At 35.5% G+C, this 23,480-nt stretch overlaps 1 protein-coding gene across 1 annotated transcript in view; it reads left to right on the forward strand.

The window, feature by feature from the left end:
- The window catches only part of ARHGAP15 (Rho GTPase activating protein 15), a 609,541-nt gene that overhangs the window by 397,816 nt on the left and 188,245 nt on the right, over window positions 1-23,480 (forward strand). The window contains exon 11 of the mRNA XM_036858098.1: window positions 18,943-19,020. Coding sequence (XP_036713993.1) covers window positions 18,943-19,020 — 78 coding nt within the window. The remainder of the gene's footprint in view (window positions 1-18,942; window positions 19,021-23,480) is intronic.

Raw genomic sequence — 23,480 nt, forward strand, 5'->3', positions numbered from 1 at the left:
GGTTTCATATCCATTTCCCCACCTAGAATGTGAGTCCTGGAGTCTAGAGATGGTCTGGTTCATCTCTGCCTCCTCACTGCTCAGCACGCTAGAGCTGGCATATGTAAGGGTTCCAGTCAAGATGGATGATTAAATGGATGAATAGATGGATATTATCCAAGATTTCTTTTCATTCATCCACCCATGCATCCATCCTTAGAGAATCAAATTCTATGCTGAGTGGCTGCTTCCCACCAGCTATCTATTTTACATTCGGTAGTGTATATATGTCCATGCCACTCTCTCACTTCATCCCAGGGAGATCAGCCTGGTGCTTTGTGACCACCTAGAGGGGTGGGATAGGGAGGGAGGGAGGGAGACGCAAGAGGGAGGGGATATGGGGATATATGTATACATATAGCTGATTCACTTTATTATAAAGCAGAAACTAACACACCATTGTAAAGCAATTATACTCCAATAAAGATGTTAAAAAAGAATTCTATGCTGAAGATTCATTGAACTGCTAGAAGAGATAGTGATTAAATGTCTCTTAAAACACAATGTAAAGTTACATTATCTGGAAAGGTAAAGAAGCTGCCTTAAAAGAGTTGTTTTGTTTTGTTTGGCGTTTGCATCATGGTATGATATGTGTATATATATCCACCTCAATCTATATCCATGTTTATATCTATATGACATACCATATTAGCAATAGCCTCTAATAGGATAAGACAGAACAAAAATAGAGCAATGACTCTGGTGTTCAGGACAGGTTTCAGACAAAACTGACTTTCTCATCCTTAAGAGGCAGAAACCAGTCTCTCAACAAACAGTGTTAAATTGTTTCATAAACCTGAGAGATTCAACTAACTAAAGAGAAATTTAATGCTTTTGAGACCTACCAGTGTCCTAAGAGTAGAACTATCATGTTCCTGGTTCAAAAAATTATGTTTTTTATATATAAACCTCCAGGCATTGTGCCTACTTCCCTGTAAGTTTGTGTATAATTTTTCCCATTATCACCCCCTAGGTCTCTTTCACCATCACCACTTTCCAGGCATCTACCATCCACTGAATAGCCATGTTTCTGATTATCTTTTCCCAAATGTATTAGCTTGCATTATTTAAGGCTGAATCTCATTTTATTATTTCCTGCTCGTATTTCTAAACTCCTGAAGTCCATTTGTATGATTCTTTTGTCTTCACAGATGTCCACAGTTCCTCCCAATTTAGTATCATCAGCAAATTTAATTAATGCTCTGTTTACCTCTCCTTCTAATGAAACCAGTCCCTTGTTTCATTTCATCATACAAAGTAAAAATGTATTGGCAATAAAACAGTCTGAAGAAATGTTCCCTCACTGTAGGAGGGGAAGTTAAAGATACAGCAAAGAACCATGTGGTGAGGAGTGGACAGGGCAGCAGGGCGGTGAGCTAGTTTGCTATTGCCCTAAAGCAAAGCCTTCACAGCAACCACACTTTGGCAGATTGCCTGGGTTGGCGCTGGGTGGGTGGGGGTGTGTGTGTGTGTGCGCGCACGTGCGCGTGTTCTGGAATGTAGCTCTATTACCCCAACTGAGGACTTTTTACGAAAGATATTTATTGATATCTGAAAAGCACGTTTAAAAGTATAAATACAAATATAAATGTAAGGTAGTAACATTTAATCCATAGTGTAGCCACAAACCTAGATGTGAATATATACATCTGGGTATAGACGGGCTCACAATTATTTTCAGCGGGCTTTTTCTAACATTCACCACTGTCTAAATTTTTATCTTAGTCCTTAACTTGACGAAAGCTTTAAACCCAAATTACCCATTGGGTTTAAATCAAATCCCTTATAACTAGGAGATTTATAAAATAAGGTCAGAGAATTTTTTCAGTTGTATCCAACAGGCAAATGTCAGTAAAAATATTTTCACCTCTAGAATTAATAGGCTGAAAAATTGAACTTGATCGGAGAAAGAAGCCTTACTTGTTAACTTTAAGGTAGGCAAGTTTACACGCAAAGAATTACACCATTAGTCTTTGAAGTTGTGGTCATACAGATATGGTATGATTTATGTAAGGAAAGCAAAGGTGACATTTATTAAGCACCCACTATGTGTGACACATAATGCTAGTGCTTTCCAACATGAGTCAATACTATACATTTAAAGCTTATATTAATTACTACCTGATACTCCAAATTGTGTTCCTAATTCCAGTAAATCTCTTAAACATTTGCCATGTTGTATATGAAAAGTCAGTCTTCAGAATGTGGGTGAATTAGTTTAAATCCATTGACTCCACAGGAAAAAAATCTTTCAAATTTATGCTTTGATTAGGACAGACAGATGGTAGACCAGCATCTCTATTGTTATATACAGAAGATAATGCACGTTTGCAATGTTGAAATTAAGGCTGATACATACTTTACATATAGCGCAAGGTCACCAAAGATGTCATCACCGAGGCATGGTGTTAACAAAATAGTGACTGGGAATATGGTTAAGCAGTTACAGCCTTGTATTGTTTTTGCAGTGAGAAAAATCTGATGCATGATGCATTCTTATGAGAGAATTTTCTCAGATGCCAAGACTTTACAGGCATAACTTCCATAAGCTTTCATGGGAGTTTCCTGCCAGCACCTGTTACGGTGCAGAGTTCTTACTTTTCACACATAATCCAAGACTGGCTTGGAATACTGACTTGGAAAAACTAATATAGTGAAACCTTCTTGTAATGTTTCCTCACATATAATGTTCATCGTTTAATCCTTGGTCTGATATATGTATGAGCATGTTTTCCATACAAATTCTTTTCCCACAAGAAAGACTTCTTTTCACAAACTGTTTATGAATAGGAGCAGATAAAACAATTATTCTTAGCAGGTAAACGAAGGGAAAAGTTATTAAGCTAGAAATTGAATTAATGGTAGAAAGCAACTCTTCTTAACTGAAAATAGTTCTAGAACTAGACTGTAGATTCCTGAGGAACCAACAGAAACAATTAGAGTACCACGTGCAAAAAGCAATACCAGTGGCTCTAAAAGAAGATCACATGTTAAAATAATATAGTTTGGTCATATTTTCTCATATATTTACAGACTAAAGTGTAGGGACTTTTAATATTTAAAGGGATATTGCATATTTAATCCCATGGATAAATTAGTGGGATAGAGTTTTGTGTAGAGGAGAAAGAGTTTAAAGAATTCTTAAATGTCCATATTTTGAAATTAACTGCCACAAATTCCCATTACCAAAACTAAAACAAAAACAAACAAAAAGGTTATAGCACTTCTGTTTAACTAAATCGTTCGAGATTGCACAGAAATACTATTCTATGAACAACCTCTCTTTTGAAGGTATTTGAAATCTCTTCTTATTTACTATTTCTAACACACCTAGCATATAAGAGGGAAAACAGACCTTCATACTCAAAGTCCTGAATCATTTATTGTCATTTTCTTGTTTGACAGCCTGCTGGGCAGGGGAAATGCTTTTCACTTGTCAAACATTGTCAAATATTAAATTTTTAGCTCATATTTATAGCAAGATTTCATAATTAATACTGGTAGGTAACAGAGTTAAAGTTGAAAGGAGTCTGAAACCCTGAAACCTTAAGAAGACAATTGCAAACCTGTTAATGAAGTTTCTCATGGGGCAAAACATGGGTTCTGAACAAGGATAACTCCAGGATGATGATGACGATGTATTCTGGGTACTCATTTACCCCTTTCCTTCTTTTTCTTTGCTGGATGGCCGCATTACTCCATACTGTTCCCTTCAGCACTGTGTCTGACCTTTAGTACCCTTCTCCTGGCCAACCTGCCTCAAGAATATCATTTATACTTCAGCCTGAAGTTCAGGCACCCTTATGACTGAATATTACCTTCAGTACAGTTGTTCTAAAAGGCATCAATAAACTGGCATCAAATGGCTTTGTCTCTTATTAGAGTATATTCAAGCACCAGAGAAGGGGTTTTGTTTTGTTTGACAAGGCAAAGAAGGGAAAAGGAAATCATATTGACACCTCTAAGAGCAGGCTATGTTCCCAAGCTTAGTACCTTCCTCCTCTCTAGGGCTTTTGCTTGTAGTACACTTTACTCTAAACTTTGGCAAAATAAGGTCATTATTTTGTTTTTATATTCTAACCAGTGGGTTGGTAGAACTGCATTTGTTTCTGTTTATAGTAGTCTTTGTTAAGGTTTGTTTGAAAACTTGAGAGACGGTTGGGAATCTAGGACCTCGTGAGTCCGCCATTGTTCAGTACCACGTGATCTCCAGTTGAGGCTGAAGAGTTTTAGGCTAAGTTACTGAGAGACTTAAGGACACGAGAGAGGAGAGGTGTCTGATGGATCTAGTCATCTATACACAGACAGCTCCATACGCAGTGCAGGTGCAGAAGAATGATGCAGTGAGAGAAGAATGATGCCAGACTGTGTTTTCTGCAGGCCCTACCCAGAGGAGACAGGCTTGTGTACGTCATTATTCCAAGGAGATGCAGAGGTCTCATAATTCCAAGGAAGAACAATGTGTCTCTTCACAACATTTCAATCTGTAGAGCAAAGCCCTATATGGATTTTTATAGGCTCAGTTTTTGAACCTCAGTTTAGAGCATTACACTCACCTAAAAGAAAAAGCATGGTATAAGCTGTCCCAGAAGAAAGATAGATCATTTATTACACTTCCCATATATTGGAAAATTATCATGATAATAAAAATAAATCATATTTAAGAATAAATTGTATTTAGTCAAACTGAAAAATGTGCCTCTCCTCCCCCAAATCTTTAAATACAGTAAGAACACTCCATTTTCCTATGTCCAGTGTATCTGAGAATAGAAGGGTGAGCATTTGGATAATAGCAACTACCCTTTTGCATTAGCTTGAACCCAACATTGTACATCCACTTCCTTTTCTTTTCTTCTCCCATTATTTATTATACTTGACACTTATCCTTCATCTCTTCCTGTTCCACATCCTCCACAAGTGAAGTCTTGCTGTATTTGCCTTCCTTTTAGCTAAAGTCTGCTCTCAAGACAAGATCTAATAGATTGATCCACACTAAAGTGTACATGATTAGTGAAGTTTTATGTGAACTCCCTCCATGGGATTTAAAGACAAAGGAATAAAACTCTAATTACAGAATTTTGAACATAAACAATACTATGTAAAATAAATATTTTAAGATGAAATTATCTTCCCAAAACTTCTAAAAAAATATTGTAAATATAGCCTCTATAATTAATGTTAGGGCTAACCTTGGGGACCAATGAAATAAAATCTAGGTCATCAAATTGATAGTCTTTTATTTCTGTCTTCTGTAGCCCTAAAAGTCAGCTATAGTAACTGATGATGGATTTTCTAATATTATTTTCAAAATTCAAGATCGGCCAGACCTTGGTGGAATTAGGAAAATTAAGATACTCTTTAATTAAATTTAAGACAATGGAAAACATGAAATGCATTTGTAACTTGGTTTCTTACCACTTCGAAAAATCACACATGTGGAAGAGAAACTCAGTAAATAGTGTGTTAATGAACATCAACATATGTAACACCTCTTTGCTTAATATACCTTCTTTCCATGACAACAGGTCAGAAAGAAGTGATAGATGCTAAATATCTAATGATAGATGTTAAATATGTGTGTCTATGTATACACACACAAATATTTCAGTAAGACTTTTGATGTAGACCCAAGTGACAAAATCATTCAGAAGCAAGAAATCTGGTTTGTATTACACTAGTGCTAATGAGTTTAAAAAGAGAACAATTGGTACTGGAATGCTTTTTTTTATTATTATTTATTTATTTATTTATTTATTTTTGGCTGTGTTGGGTCTTCGTTTCTGTGCGAGGGCTTTCTCCAGTTGCGGTGAGCGGGGGTCACTCTTCATCGCGGTGCGCGGGCCTCTCACTGTCGCGGCCTCTCCCGTTGCGGAGCACAGGCTCCAGACGCGCAGGCTCAGTAGTTGTGGCTCACGGGCCTAGCCGCTCCGCGGCATGTGGGATCTTCCCAGACCAGGGCTCGAACCCGTGTCTCCTGCATTGGCAGGCGGATTCCTAACCACTGCGCCACCAGGGAAGCCCTGGAATGCCTTTTTTTAAGCAACAAGTAATGTTTTGAGCAACTAGAGTCTGTGCAATTGTTTGCTAGATAGTTAACAGTCCTCAAGTGGTCAAAAATGAAGCTGAGCAGTTAGGTCTCTCTTACACCACTAAAAGAAGTCTTCCCCTAATCTTTCTGCTTATAATATGATAATAGAAATTTAAAAAGCCAACCTCAGTGATAGCTCTGAGCATTTATCTATATATTCCATTTTGTAGAAGTCTTAAAATCAATGGTTTAAATTGTCCAGGTATACTTAGACCTTCTAATTAGGGGAAATGATTGTCTTTTTATCTCTTCCAGTGACTTATATTTATATCTCCAAACCTGGGTGTGATTTGTCCAGTAATTTGTGAAATACTTAAATTTTGAGATTTTTACTGTGTCACCTAAAGATTTGGAGTCTGATATCATGGGTCTGAAAGCATCTTTCAGCTAAATTAGAGGTATAAAATAGAACATTCAAGGACATGGTAGATTTAGGATAATCTCCCAATCTTTTTCAAATGAGCCCTTCGGAACACACACCCACATCGTAAGAAAGAAATGTAATCTATGACGTAATACTTCGGTAATAAAATAAATATCATTTGTTCACCAAAGTTTTATATATATATATATATATATGCCTACATATTTTACATGAAACATATATATACACACATATGAAACTTAACAGTTTTAGGATATAATGTGAAATTGAATATATATCATGATGGTGTTTCCTTCTAAAGTTGACTACAGAGCTTATATACCAACCTGAGTGTATTGCTTGGATGTGTCATATATGTAAAAGTATTAGAGATTGCAGGTGCCATTGTCACTGATGCATGACTAATGCATGTCACTAATGCATTGTTGCTTCAGAAGATGCCGGTTCTGTGGCTCCATTACATCTGGACTGTGTACTCTTTGTTCTTCGCTGTATTCCAAGTGCCTAGCACCCTTTTGCTACATAGTAAGTGCTTAATCAATATTCGTTAATAGACAATAGACAATTGTCTATTGTCTATTAAATAATAAAAATAATAAAATAATATGCAATATTGCATAGACAGTTGGAGTTTACCAACTCAAGGTCTTTCCATCTAGAATGTATTGAAATTTTTCTGTCCTTCCATTTAACCACAGTCTAGCACAGGTCCCTCTGCCAAATAGGGAGGATTATGCACTAGCCCCATGTTTCTGTTTAGCAGAAGTATTAACAATACCTACTCAGCAGTTTATCCTGTATTCTCAAAAAGAAAACAATAATCTTATGTTTCTTGAGAAAAGGAAGTTCAGTCTTTTTAGTCTCATCCATTGTCATGGTTAGAAGCATATTCTTTGACTAGGAAGGAGTCTAATGACACAGAATTTCTCAGAAGTTTGGGAGAGCATTAAGAAGTTGAAAAGAACCATCTTGTCTGTGATCTAAACAGGACTTGTGGGTAATGATAGGATTAAACAGGTTTGTAGACTGTTTTGCCTTTGTGAATGGAATTCAGCTTCCCTGACCCACTCTAGAAGCAGCAGCCAGAATGGGCTCTCTCTCTCTCTCACCTGAATGCTTAGCAGAGCCAAGCCATCAAAACCCTCCAGGAAGTGGCTAGCCAAAGGGTCTGAATTAGAGGCACCTCCCCAAAGAAGATCAAAAGTTATGCTCCACCAACACGGAGACACTGAGAAATGGTTGAATGTGTTCTAAATTAAACTGCCCTGGTGGTGAGCGGAGATCTGCCAAAATCTTTCAATTAATCACTTTTACCTCAGGGCAGAGTTAGGCCTAAGAGTATTTCAATAGGTTTTTATTGGAACAGAGTTATTTCAGATATTAAACTATGCTGCACAAAGTAAAAATAATGTTATTTTTAAGTTGCTACTCTTGTTAAATAAAAGTTGGCAAGCATTCTTGGGGTCTGTATTGTGTCTGTGTATTTGTATGTGTGTGGCTTTTTCCTGTGCCATAAGCCTCATTGATTTATACAAGTGAACAGCAATGAATTAGGTGGTAAATATATTCATATAATCATTTTCATTAATAATATGTTACACATAATAGAAGAAAAGTTTTAAGTGTATAATTCTTTGCAACACAATTGAGATATTTTTTCCTACATCTTCAGCAATAAGTTAATTAGAATCACCTGCATTTCCTTGGGTGGACACCAAATGGATTGCAAACAAAAACAGATTAAAATAGCTGCTGGAGCTCATGGCATACAGATGACAAGATTCACAAAAAGGGCAACAAGGCACTGAAAATGTTCACTTTTCAAACAATTTTAGAGGAAATTTAGCTCTTGCAACTTCTCTGTAAAAGCTGCTTGTAAGTGTTTTGCTGAAAGGCTAGAATGGCTTTGTTTCTGATCCCTTGATGAGTGAGAGAAATGTTTAAGAAAGATCACTTTACAGAGAGATTCAGGCTGAAATGTGATGACTGTGATTCAAGCCAAGCCAAAAATTACAGTTCAGAATGAAAGGGGAGGGGACGTGGTTTGGGAATCCATTTTCCCACATTCCTGAATCTCAATCATCCCAGCCAATGTTTAAAAAAAAAGTCCAATGGAAAACAATGAGGTCACTTTGTTTAGATGTTTAAAAAAATAGAGGTGGAGGGATTGAAAAGAATGAGAGTAAATTTATAAATTTTAGATCAATATCGATTTCAAGTATGATGGGATCAAAGTCTAGACTTTATATAACTATAATGACTTCATCACACAAGGGGCAATTTTTAAGTGTTTTCTTCTTGTTTGTGTTGGTAAGTCTTTTATTGTAGATCTTTAACTTATGAGAGAGTTTGTTGCTAGAATTTTAAAAAGAAAAAAAGTATACATGGGCATAGTCTACAGATTACTCTTCCCTAGGCCTCAAGCTTTCCTTAGGAATGGCATCGTCAGGCAACTAGTTTTCTATCCATAAACCTGCTGTGGCCATCCACTCCTGTCTGGACCTTAGGTTATGCTGGCATGTTTACTTGCGAACTACCAGATGATAATGGCTGACCAAATTAGACTGTTTATTCATATGACTCCTATTTATTTTAAAGAAACACTGAGCAAGTCACAATACCAAAAGAATGATTTATTTACATCAGCATGATCACAGCATAACATAACAATAGAACTCAAACCTGCAAGAAACTCAGAGAACGATAGGAGATGAACTAAATACAACCTCCAACTTCAATATCTTCCAGACACATGAGATTTTCCTTCAAGACAAGTGCTCTCACTTAATGATACTTAGAATCATTCACCAATATTTGTCTTCAAGACTAATATTTAAAAGAAAGAAACATGTAAGAGAATTTATTAAAGACTATTTCTAGGTACTTTGTTTTCCACTTTCCAGAAATCATTTCAGGTGCTTATCTTTAGTCTTATCAAATCAAAGAGATTAGGATTCCTAGTCAAATTTCACAAGCATACTCAAGCTCTCTCTGAGGTTCTTCTTACTTTGAGTTTATTTCCAATATTATTCAAGTCTTAAGATTGGTATAATTCTGTAAATTATGTTTATTTCTACCATCCTTCAGGCTCATACTCATAGGCCTCAAATTCTCAGCTGAGTTTAAACAATTATTTTCCAGCAATGTAACTCTTTACAAGAATATTCAATAATAGTGAAAAGTAAGATAGCCAGCTCTTCCCCCCATACACAATCCCTAAGTACTAGTGTTGTAGATCTTTTCAAGGCATAAGTGGTACGATACAGCCCAGTAGAAATAGGATCAGTAACACCATTAACACTCAGGATATTTTGTCCTTTTCCTCTTCCAATTTTAAGTTTGTCTTCCCAGGCTGCTTAAGATGTTAGGACTGCATAGAATAGTGAATATGACTTGATAAATAGGTAGGTAGATAGATAGATAGATAAAGAATTTTTTGCTAGGACCCTTAACAATTTTATTTCCTAGTGTAATAGCTTAAACAAATGGGGAGGTTGGGTGGGAAATATTTGGTAATGATCCTAACCACCCAAGTGTTCAATGAAAAGTCCTTGAAGGGGAAATCAACATCCTTCCTTCTGAGCCAAGATTCTTCGTGTTTGGTATCATTTTGTCTTTAGTCTCATATATTGTTTCATTTACTTTGCAATTTCAATTTTAGGGTATTTAATTGTAGTCTGGAATTTGCTCCTATCTACAAAGTAGGCTACATAAACAATATAAAATAATGGTTCATTTATTAGCATCACAGTTTCTAAGCAGTTTTCTCAGGGGGAAAAAAAAAGTACCCTTCTCTTGGTGACCTATTTAAAGTCTAACATTTTTTTACAATTTATCAACAAATACTTGGTTCTTCCATGTCTTAAGAAAACAAAATTCTTCTTTTCCATATGAATATACTATAAAATATCTGGTAGATGAAAAACTTACTTCGTTCAGAAATGAGTAACCTAAAATGCTACCAAAATCAAACAAACAAACAAAATGTAAAGGAAAATTGAAGAAAAGTATTTTGTTATGATATTAAAAAGAAAAAGAAAAACTTACTGCAACAATTGTCTCCATGAAACAGGAATTTATTGCAGAGAATAAGGAAGTAGGAAAAGGAAGATAGGAAAAACATCAAAATAAGATAAAAATTAAAAGAAAAGGGCTCATGAAACAAATGGAAGAGAAAAATAAAACAATCTCAGTAATAAAGGGAACATTGGAAAAAGCATTAATGACAATAGGAACTTCTGAAGACAAAGAAAAGGACAGGAGTGAGGGGAAAAAATGAGGCGTATACTGATCCTGGACTCTGTATGAACAAATTCTGCCAGCATTAGATTTGGATTCACATAATAAGTGTTTTAAATATTCATAATTTATCTCACATGAATCATTTATATCCTATAGGTTATTACTGAAAAGAAAATTATTATACAGCAGTATCTTTACAATCCCGTGAAACTTTTGTTTTCAACATTAAAAAGTCTCTCTTTATGAAAAACAACTCAGGCCCTCCCTCATTAAGTTGGCAGACTGAAAAAACATGTCTGATTCTCCTTCCTCAAAAATATCCCAATGATATAATAGAAAAGATATGTTGGAAAAGAAAAAAAAAAGTGGTGCTGAAAACAGAAAAGGTACCATCAGCAGACCAGAAATAGAAATTCCAGGAAGACAGAAAACAGATGGGATCAAACAAGTGAAGATATTAGAGCAAAAGAAACACCATTCTCAGACACTATAATTAGGCACAGTTCTTCCCAGGGATGTCCTAGAGATTATCCAAGCTTAGAGTTGACAAATAAAAAGAGCAAAAATTGGCAAGAGGGCAGTAAGTAAAGTAATGCACCAAATATTGGATCTAACACGTGGGAGAGCTGGGTCCCTCTCCATTTACCTTGCATCTAGGAAGTCCTCGCATGAGAATAGGTTCTACAAGGACAAATAAGAGGATGCTGGCATCTAAGAAGGAAAGCAGTGGAGAATGAAGTGTCTCAGGTCTTCTACAACAGGCATAGAATTAGAGGACTTTGCCGAGAAGCAAAATAGTTAAAGTATTCCATATCCCAAAATCAGTCCTCCTTACTTGGTAACTGAAGACCTCTAGCCTACTATCTACTCACCACCCATTCATCCTGCAGGAACCCCTCACTGAGCCTAACAATTTAAGATTGAAGCCTGTTGAGGGTAAAAAGATGTGTACAAATACAGAAATACCCGTGACCATCATTTATTCTAGTTAATTTTGTCTTTCATCATAGGAGTATTCTGATATTTGAACATCCATCTTAAAGAAATTCTAGATAGAGAGAAAAGAGACAGTAGAGGGAAGGGTATATAAAACAAATAATACAAGAAAATGTTTTCTGGTTGAAAGAGCCTAGATGTAGATACATCTGAGTGAAATTTTACTTATACAAGTTTAAAGAGAAAATCTTTTTTTAAAAAATCATGAACGAAAAAGTAATTTACCTACAAAACATTAAGAATCAACTTGATATCTTTAGTTGCTAGAAGATAGTGGAACATTACTTTTCAAAGTTAGAAAAGTAAAAAATAATAAAGCTCAAATACTTAAATCAACACTTAAATATGAAGCAAAAGAAAACAGTGTTTTTAAAAAAATTTTTATTGAAGTATAGTTGATTTACAATGTTGTGTTAATTTCTTCTGTACAGCAAAGTGACTCAGTTATACATATATACATATAGAGATATATATTCTTTTTCATATTCTTTTCCATTATGGGTTGTCACAGAATACTGAATATAATTCCCTGTGCTATACAGTATGAGATTGTTTTTTATCTAAAACAGTCATTGAGATGGAAGAAATAAGAAAATTTACCAACCACATACTTTTGTGAAAAAAAAAAAAAACACTTAAAAAAATAAATCCAAGAAAGAATAACAGTGGAATACAAGAGAGGAGCAGTAGTCGACTCTGACCTAGAGCTGCACCGTCCAAGATGGTGGTCATAAGCCACATGTGGTTGAGTTATTTAAAATAAGATAAAGTAAAAATTCAGTCGTTCAGTTGCGTTAACCACATTTCAAGTGTTCAGCAGCCAGCCTCATGTGGCTGGTGACAGCTGGTCTGGACAGTTAATATAGAGAACATTTCCACCATTACGGAAAGTTCTGTTGGGCAGTGCTTAATTTGAGGAAATGAAGGAACCTACAATGGAAGAAGACACATGAGACCTTGACTTTGGGGAGATCTTTGTGAAACAAAATTTTAATGTGGAACCCAATCACATTCGTTTTTTTTTTTGTTTTTTTTGTTTTTTTTTTTAATTAATTAATTTATTTATTTATTTTTGCTGTGTTGGGTCTTCGTTTCTGTGCGAGGGCTTTCCCTAGTTGTGGCAAGTGGGGGCCACTCTTCATCGCGGTGCGCAGGCCTCTCACCATCGCAGACTCTCCTGTTGCGGAGCACAGGCTCCAGACGCGCAGGCTCAGCAGTTGTGGCTCACGGGCCCAGTCACTCCGCAGCATGTGGGATCTTCCCAGACCAGGGCTCGAACCCGTGTCCCCTGCATTGACAGGCAGATTCCCAACCACTGCGCCACCAGGGAAGCCCTCGTTTTTTTAATAGTGACTAATATTAACCCATAGATAAGTCAAAAATATTTATAAAGAATAAAATGTTCTAAACTTTGAGAACATAAGAAATAATAACATAAAGAATACAGTTGGAAGTTATGAGGGAGAAGAGAAGGGGAAGGAAGAGTAAATGCACTAAGTTCCTTATTTTTTTTTATACACAGAGGTAGTTTGATATATTAAGATATAGAAATAGACAAATGTAACTAATAATAACAAAGAGAGCGTACATAGATAAGTGGTAGGAACTATGGACTCTTTATTTTTTATGATAGGGAGTGAATAAATACCAAAGTTAATAAATTAATGAACAGAAATGTGATACATTAACATAAAATGAGTAACGATAAAAGAACTAAAACAGAACTGTGAACAATGTATTTGGACAGCAGGATGAGGTAGATACTTAGTTTCCATTGTATAATCTTGTGTGGTTTAAATTTTCATTTTTAACAGGGAAGCATATTGCCTCTATAGTAAAAAAAAATCCATTTAAAATGGTTATTATAAAGTCATAAGGTTTTCCTATAGAATAAAATCCTTCTTGTTTGACAATCAGAATTGTGTCAACTATTTTCTAAGGTAGTTGTTCTTGAAAGATGAGTATCTCACAAGGAATTAGTAATAATTAAATAGAGCCAGCAAAAGATACAGGATAAATACAAGCCATTGAGACAGAGTAGAAATTAAATTTAGAAAGAGTTTCCATTTATATCCTGTACTCTCAGTCACTGAACTTAAAGTGTGTGATCAGATACGTTAGCAATATAAAGTTGGAAACACTTCACTTTAAAGAAGGAGGAAATGTGTGCCATTTGAAATGGTCCAAAACCTCTCATATTCAGCTCTGAAACCAAGCAGGACCTTTAGAAGGATAGAAAAAGAAACGTGCAGCACTCTTTGGGGGCAGTCTGGGCGTTCGTGTGCTCATTTGTTCTTGCCAGAGGGAGAAGCCAGAAGACCAAAGCATTGCGAGAATGACTCTTCTTGCGGTAGCTCTGGCCTGCTAGGAATTAGGAAGTGCCATAAATCTCAGGAGAGAGACTGTGCAAAATTCCCAGCCCATATTTCAGACTCCAGAGGTTCAGATGCATTTTGTTATATTCCAGAAAAACAAGCAGGCTTTTTGAGCACACCTCACAACCAGGCTCAAACTCCACGTCTGCCTGATTTGTCCATCATTTGAGCTACCGAGAATGCTACCTAATCCGCAGTTTGCAGCTATTTTTAACGGACTCTTCTGCATTGTTGAAAACTACCCATATTTTGGCAGATAAGTCAGTCAACTCTGGAAACAGTGCTGGTCTCTTAGATTTCTTTTTGGAAAGTGTCTGAGATTTATGGTGGGAATTACACATGACAGCTGCATTCTTTCCACTGGGTTTAGACCACCATTTGGTCTAATAACTCCTAATTGTGTGTCTATCCTAGTCTAAGCTTCTTCAGAAAAAAAAAAAAAAAAAAAAAGAGGGGGGAAGACTTTTGAAAATCCCCTACAGCAGTACCCAGTGATTTCTGTCAACAGTAAACACTATTTTGAAACTTAAGAAGGTCAGCTGATGAGGAACAAATAGAAGACATTTCGGTGAATGTGAATTTCTTTAGAGAATTTTTCATTAACATTACATTAATGCTGGTCTGATAAAAATAAATGTAAAATGTTTTAGTTTCATTGTGTTCCCAAAGTATTTTTAGCATAACAGGCAAAATTCCTGTCAGCATTTTCAGTCATGGTATTTTCTTAAAAGAAGTACCTCTTCAGTGATTTTTCTCCAAACTTCACCAAAGCACAACATGGATACCTTGAAGACATTGCTCATTTAAAAATCATAAGAGGTCTAATTATATTTCCAAAATAAGTAGTTTCCAATCCAGCAAGGATAATGTGGTCATGAAAAGGATGTCCAAATCCACCAATTTACATTGGTTTGGCTTGGCATGACTTTCAAAGTTCTTGGAGCAAAAAGAGGATGGCACGTGAATCATTCTAATTTGGGTTCGATTCCCAGGACTTAGGGTTTGCCATTCTGTGAGCCACTCGGGGGAGAGCTAATCAACTACAAGACTGTACCTATGTAATTTATAACTGCTAAAATTCACTGATGTGTTCCAGATTATTTTGCAAAATGTAATACCCTCCTTTTTAATATATACTTTGTCATTTTCACTCTATTTATGTAATTTAAAAAGTATGATAGCAGGGGAGCATGAGCCATTCAAAGCAGGAGCCAGTAATGTCAGAGATTGTTATCCTTCGTAAGATATATGGTGTTGATATCTCTATATCTAAAGGGCTTGGAAGTTCTGTCAAGTTAGATTCAAATTGCATCTAATGTGTTTTGCTTTACTCCTTCTTACTTTCTGGTTTCTAACGTAAGCCACAAAGCAGTTTCTCTACTGTGACTTAGTTCTCCGACCACAGTGGTCACACTGGTCTGAGTTACCCTCACCGTCTCCATTCCCAGCCCTCCCTTCTTTTATTCCAGAAGAAAATTGGGTTATTAATTTAGGACGAGGCTGCTTTGTTTGAACAGTATAGTGCTTTCCAGTTGCTCATACGTAATATAACCAACCCATACTGCTCTTTCAAATGTTTTTGATTACTGAACTTAAAAAGAAAACAAAAAACCTTGTACTGAAATTTATGAAAGATCAAAGGGATACTTCCTATGTTGTAACTTTAAATTTCTATAAGAGAAAAAGTTTTTAGATAGTAGGGAATTTCATGAATTGAAATTCAGTTTACAACTCTAGACAACACATGCATTTCAATAACATGTAAAATAATATTAGAAAAGAAAGAGTTCTAGCTTCAAAATAAAAATACACTTGATTTATACCTACAAAGAGATAAGCTTATTAAAATGAGGCTTAAGTAAGGTCCTTATTTGTAATAAAAATCTGTTGGGATTCAAATAATTTTATTTACTGTTGACCTTTGATAAAGGTCCAACTAATTAGCAAAACAAAAATTAATTTAAAAAGAAATATATGGTAAATTTTCTCATTTTTTATTGTAATAGTTGTTGACATTTCATTTTTAATCATTATTTTAAATAGGGCTAATTTGACCGATTCTTTACAAAAAACATATATTAAGATTTCTTGTTTGAGAAAAATGTAGACCTGCATACTGCATCAATGTTTCTATTTTCCAAAATATTCTTTTTCTCAAGTTCCTTCAGAGCAACTGATAACTTGTGGAAAATCATGAACGCTTTCATTTGGTGAAACTTTGTTTGACTTTGTGATGGCAAGGAAGATGACCTTATTCACCATTTGTGGTTCTGAATGACCTCTGACTATTTCCAAACCAAAAACTATCACCAAAGGCCCCAAACTTGCATCAATAAACATTTTTCTATAGACAATATGGAGTCACTGGAGGTCATTTTAGAGAAGAATTTCAAAATGTTTTCCCTAAGGACTACATGTTTAGAAAAAGTACAGATACCCCCAAGAGGGAGAACTTTGAAAGGGACACACTTACTTTAATGCATAAGTTTTAAAATTTTAAAAAGCTATCACATTTTTTAAATTACATAGGTTAAAGCTAAGTACCAAACACTATCTAAATGACAAAGCAAAAAAAGAAAACAGTTGATAAATTATTAAGTTTCTGAGCACATGTGCATAAACTGAAGACCAGCATGATCTAATACTGAAACTAAAAATCAAACGTTAGGAAAGTTTTAATTAAGATGATTGTCACATTTAAGTTGTCAAGTGCCCATTGTACTTAAAAATGAACTGGAGTGCCCTTTGATTAATGGAGTTATTTTGTGCATCAGAAAACAAAAAGAATGCATTTGATTTTTATAAATGTATGTGTCTTAGACATTTTCACCACACACTAATAGGTCTCCAGCCTCATCTCAATTCGTCACAAATTCACAGATTCATAGTTCTCAGGAAGGGACAGAGACTCACTAATTTATTATTAGACTATTCTAGAACTACAAAACTCACACAAATTAATACATTTGTTAATAGCTATTCCATTTTATTGACATTATATATAAGTTATTACATGGAAGAGTATAGTAAGGATGAGTAGGTGGGACACAGAGGGCTTTTTGGGTTTTTTTGGCCATGCCGCATGGCTTGTGGCCTTAGTTCCCCAATTAGGGATCGAACCAGGGACCTGGACAGTGAGAGCGTGGAGTCCTAACCACAGTGAAAATACTCTGTATGATGCTGTAATGATGGATACAAGTCATTATACATTTGTCCAAACCAATAGAATGTACAACACCAAGACTGAACCCTAATGTAAACTATGGACTCTAGCTGTATCAATGTTGTTTTCATCAGTTTTAACAAATGTATCACTCTGATGGGGGAGGTTGATAATGGGAGAGGCTATGCATGTGCAGGGGCAAGGGGTATGTGGGAAACCTCTGTACCTTCCCTTCAATCTTGATATAAACTTAAAATTGCTCTAAAAACTCATGTCTTAAAACTGAGTGAATAATGGCTTTGATTTATGCCATTAATATCCGTATTACACATTATGTCATTCTGTCCTAACCTACTGATGACATATTTTGCACAGCAGTGGAAATGTTCCTACTATAAAGTATTGATACTTAAAAACAGAGATGGTAAAGCAATAAAGGAGCTCATTTCATGTCAGTAAAGAGCTTTACAAAAATTTTATTCTGTTAGATTATGACAATAATTTCTATCAATTTATCTAGTACTATCTATTGTGAATTACGATGTTTAATGATGATACTATACCACCTCCCTAGAGAAACTGCTGAGATACTGACCTCTACATTAACTGGTAATCTTATCCAGGCCTCCTTGAGGGCCTAGACACATCAAGGAATATGCAATCCTGACATTAAAATTATGTTATCAACATTTCTTATCAACAATAATAGTGTTTGAATAAATGTTTCTCTTTTCATTTTCCTGTTTCTTCATCTTTTTGATAACTGGGTCATGGAAATAACCTCATGATATAAATAAATGTGTGGAAAACAAGTGGTTGATTATCCAAACCCACTGCCAGGATAAGTTATTTTGAATTATAGATAACTAGTTTTAAAATAATCTGGAACTACTGTCACCATCTTGTCAAAGATTTCTTTTTATTTTTCCCTCCATAATGGAGCACCCCATTACCTACAATACACTAGAGATTTTCAAAGTAGTTGTACATCCATAGTAGAATTTTCATTCTGTAGTTGCAAATAATCAGACCAATATATGTTATGCTATAGTAATTGCAGGAAAAGAGAATGAAACAATGGAAGTGGATTGGAATCCCTAGGAACAGAATAAAACAGAACAGAATAAGAATAAGAATAGGAGAGAGGGAAGAAAGGGAGACAGTAAGAAGAGAAGTGAGAAGGGAGTAAAGGAGAGGGAGGGAAGGAAGGAAGGGAGGGAGGGAGGGAGGGAGATTTTAAGGAAAGAAGACTTCACAAGCACTTTGGGTTACTTTATCTTTCCAACAAGGGGCAATAATACACATATACATGAAGGTTCTTCTCCCTACTCCACCCCAAGTTTAATTCCTGTCTTTTTTGGGGGAATGAATCTTAACTATACTGTGAAATCCCATGCTACCTACTGCTCTTTTATGGTTCAACTACACTCAAGTTTGTTGATGATTAACTGTTACTGAACTTAATGATTAGTTTGCTTGTATTAAAATATTGAAGATTGCTTGGTGTAGGACATAGAAATTTGTTTTCTCTGTGAGGAAGAGATAGTTGGTGGTGATTTACTACTTTCTTCCTTCCCATAATTATTATTATTATTTTCTTTTACCATCTCAGTTCCTATATGAGTGAATATAAAACATGCCCTTTTGTTTTCAGGTCTAGATGTTGATGGAATATATCGAGTTAGTGGCAATCTAGCAACAATACAGAAGTTAAGATTTATTGTCAACCAAGGTAAGTGATTTCTTCACTTCAGACTTTTTATAAGTAGTTTCATCTCCAACAATATTTCACACTCTCTACGTATGTATTATGAATATATAATGATAAAGGCTTTGAAGGGAGAAAGAGAAATTTGAAGAAATTAAACAATTATTACCAGAGAAGTAAAAGATAGCCAGTTCACTTGGAGGTAAATAGAATAAAGAGAGGGACTAACTATTATGTTGTGTGAAATAAATAAGTGAAATATGACAAACTAAAAATGAAGAAGAGAATAATAAAAGGAAAAAATAAACTAGCTTTGAAAAATGTTACTGGCATATAATACACACTTAATATATGTTGATAAATGAATAAATAAATGAATGGTGGAAAATGTAAGAGTCAAGATCACAGATGTTAGAAAAATATATAATAGGTAAGTAAAAGAATTAAAAATTAGGAAATACAAATATCATCAAAGGATTACAAGCTAAAACAACTATGAAATACTACTACAAGCCTATTAAAATGGCTAAAATTTAAAACACTGACAACACCAAATGCTGACAAGGATGTGGAGCAACAGGAACTCTCATTCATGCTGGTAGAAATGGAAAATAGTACAGCTAGTTCGGAAGATAGCTTAGCAGTTTCTTATGAAAATAAGCATATTCTTACCTTATTACCCAGCAGTTGTGCTCCTTGGTATTTACACAAATGAGTTCAAAACTTATGTCCACACAAAAAACTGCACACAATATTTCCAGCAGCTTTATTCGTAATTGGTAAAATTTGAAAGCAACCAAGATATCCTTCAATAGGTGCCTGGACAAACAAACCATAAAATATCCACAAAATGGAATATTATTCAATGATAAAATGAAATGAGCTGTCAAGTGATGAAAAGGCTTCGAGGAAACTTAAATGCATATTGCTATGTGAAGGAAGCCAGTCTGAAAATGCTATATACTCTGTTGTCTCAACTATATGAAATTTTGGAAAAGGCAAAACTATGGAGATAGTAGAAAGATCAGTGATAGCAAAGGATTTGAGAGGAGAGGAGGAAGAATAAGCACAGGGGATTTTTAGGGCCATGAAACTATTCTGTTTGATATTGTAATAGTGGATATATGTCATTATATATGTCATTATACATTTGTCAAAATCTATATAATATACAACACTAAGAGTGAACCTTAATGTAAACTATGGACTTTAGTCCAATATTGGACTATAGTCCAATATTGGCTCATCAATTGTAACAAATGTACTACACTAATGCAAGATGTTACTAATAGGGGAAATTTGGGGGGAGTGGTCAGGCATAAGAGGGAGTATATTGGAACTCTGTATTTTCTATTTTTCTGTAAACCTAAAACTTCTCTAAAAAAGACAGTGAATTTTAAAAATGAAAATTAGGAAATGTTGAAAAAAAAAAGACTAAAACATCTTGAGATGGTGTTACAGACAGCTCACAGGTTTAGAATTAGACACATGGAGTAAAACCCAGACACTCTCTCCTTGTGTCCTTGGCATCTTATTTAACTCCCTTATGCTCTGTTTCTTATCAGTAAAAACAGGATGGAAGTGCCTTGGAAATATTTGTGAGAATGAAATGAGATAGTGTGTGGTATTCCCTTAGTAACGTAACAGACTCGTGGTAGTTGTTCAGTACATCTAAGTTTCCCTTTCACTTAAAAAGTCAATGATGTCTCATTACCTTCAGGAGAATTTACCCAAAGTCTTCATAATCTGGCTTCCCAGCTACTTCTAGCTGACTGCAGGTCCTCTGAATTTCCTTCAGGATACATTCCTAACTGTACTTCCTTATTTACATACTGTTGTATTTCTTAATGCCTTTGCATAGTCTCTTCCATCTACTTTCAATATACTCCTAGATTTTCCTTCCCATCCCACATACAAAAGCTTCCTGACTGGTTAGATTTCTCCTTATTCTTCAAGGTCCAGATTATAAATAATTTTCTCCAAGGAGCCTGCAGCATCCCTCAGTCAGATTCCTTCTCTGTGTGCCCATTACGCTGGGTAGTCAAATTTGCATTCGTACAGGCACATCTAACTTCCAAAATTCCATCTATTATAAGACCCAGAGATTTAATGCCATCTTTTAAAGAGAATTTTATCAAATGTATTCAGTGATTGTATTTCACAAACATTAAAATTTGAAAGTCTTGGAATAAAAAAAGAGGATATTGGTTGAAATATGTGTCTCCTCCATGAATCTCTGTACACCTAAGAAGGTAGGATTTAAATCAGCCTTATATCTTCCCTCACTAACCACCAGTAGCTCTGGAGCCTGCATACAGGGAGCTCTTAATATCTGTTGTATAGTGTGTGTGTGTGTGTGTGTTGCAAATAGGAGAAGTATTAATATGGAGAATCATTAACCTCTCCAGCAGTTCAACTTGGGTTGAACCATACTTTTAAGTGTTAACTGCAGTGCTTTTGGCCAGTGGCCACATGATTCTTATTTCTGAGCATCTCTATAACGTAGAATGTGTTTGCTCACTAATGTGCACCGTTGTCTTTCAGAATTACTGTCCTTCCTGGGCAAAAAACAGAACTGAACCTTACCTTATGTATTCATATTGGCCCCATTGGCCTGAACCAAAGTCCCCCCGCCACCCATGGATAAAAATTGGATTAAAATACCCCAGCTTTTTATAACCATTCCTGTTTATAACCAGCTAAAATCATTCTTGTAATATTTTTCATACTGAAACCATATCCTGATTGGGATTCTAGACAGGTGGGCAACACATTTCTTCTACAAAGAAGAAATCTCAAAACAGAAGCCATGCTAGAAACAAACACTAGTTGCATTTCCTGCCTTAAAAAAAAATTATGCTCAGCAGTCTGAAAAGGCAAAAAAAAAAAACCTGCAGTGAAAATATGAAATCTGTCCATCTCATCTTTTGCAATCCAAACTTCAGCATCCTCTGGGGCTGTGTAACTGCTCATGTTTCCATGAGAGTTGACAATGTAAAGCTGGACAGAGGCCTGAGTTGGTATCTGGTAGCACAGAATTGTCAGTAAACTGTCTCCCTGGTTTATACCACTGTCAGAATGAAACACACTCAACACAAATTATGCTATATTAGAACCTTTGATACTAGTATTTTGTCCAAGCTGTGTTGTGGAGTTGTTTTGAATTAGATGATAAAAGATATGCATATACCATCCTCTCTCAAATTTTGCTAATCAGATTATCCTGTGAATGAAATTTTCAGGAGTGGACCTGTAGCATTTGTTCTAACACCATACCTTCCCCTCCATCTGCATGCTGGTTGCTGACAGCAGAGCTGATATGGGAGAGAATCAGTGCTGGATACAAAGAGACTGAGTGTGTACATTGTGGTCTCCCCGCTGTGTGTGTATGTGTGCGTGTGTGTGCAGTGAAGTGGCAGTGCAGTGATAATTCCTTGAAAAGCATAAAGGAATATGTGAATGCAATGCATTCTTTTTTTTTATATTCAGAGATGGAACATAGCTGGTTTTGGCATACCCTCTTTGTATCAACACCTTTTATCTCCTCCATGTTCACGTTCCACAACGTTTCCTTTTCAGAAGGTTCTAAACGTACGTTTTTAAAATGAACAAGCCCTACCCACCATTGGACTAGACAAATGAAAACTGATTTTGGGGATTTTCAAGAACAGTTTAATTGCAATTTATGTATTTCACTAACTTTCTTGAATGCTATAATCATCAGCAATTCTAAATACACCAGTTGAATGATTCAATTTGTTTTGGTTTTCTGTTTGACTCACTAAATCAGTAGGAATTGGATACCCTTATTATACTTCCAGATCAGATGGCATGCAAGTTAAATTCAAAGTGATCACTTTTGAAAAGTATTTCCTAATTATAACTAGTAATGAAGATGGTAATAATTATTATTGTAAAAGTAGCTAACATATTTTCATAATTTATTATGTGCCAGGCACTGTACCAAGCGCTTTACTTATATCATTTAATTTAATCCTTTCTGCTATCCCATAGAATGTGTTCTATTACTGCTCCCATTTTAAAATTGAGGAAACTGAGGCTCAGAAATGTTAAATAATGTCCTAAGGTCATAAAGCAATAAGTGAAAGAGCTAGGACTAGATCCCAGGTCTCTCTGTCTCAGAGCCTGTGCTAAAAACCACTGCCTGATTTGACATTTCCCATTCAGTGATTGTTGATTACCTCCTTACAAAAGTGGAGCTCAGTCTTTTCATGTTGTACCCAGTTGTTAGTGACTTTCTTTCTGTTTTCTGTAAGTGACAAGTACTGTCATAGGAGTTTGGCTAAAACTTTTCAAGAAAGAGAAATGCCTGGGAAAACACCAAATGCCATAGTTAGGAAGAAGCCAGGCGCTACCATTCTCTGTAGGGCTTCATGTATCTATGCTTGGACCAACAAACTACTTTAACACAATATTCTGTTGCAACCTTCAGGAGAGGCATTGAAGACTCTAGATTTACTGGG

Source organism: Balaenoptera musculus, chromosome 7 (assembly GCF_009873245.2).
Source record: "Balaenoptera musculus isolate JJ_BM4_2016_0621 chromosome 7, mBalMus1.pri.v3, whole genome shotgun sequence".
In the NCBI taxonomy this organism is placed as follows: Eukaryota; Metazoa; Chordata; class Mammalia; order Artiodactyla; family Balaenopteridae; genus Balaenoptera; species Balaenoptera musculus.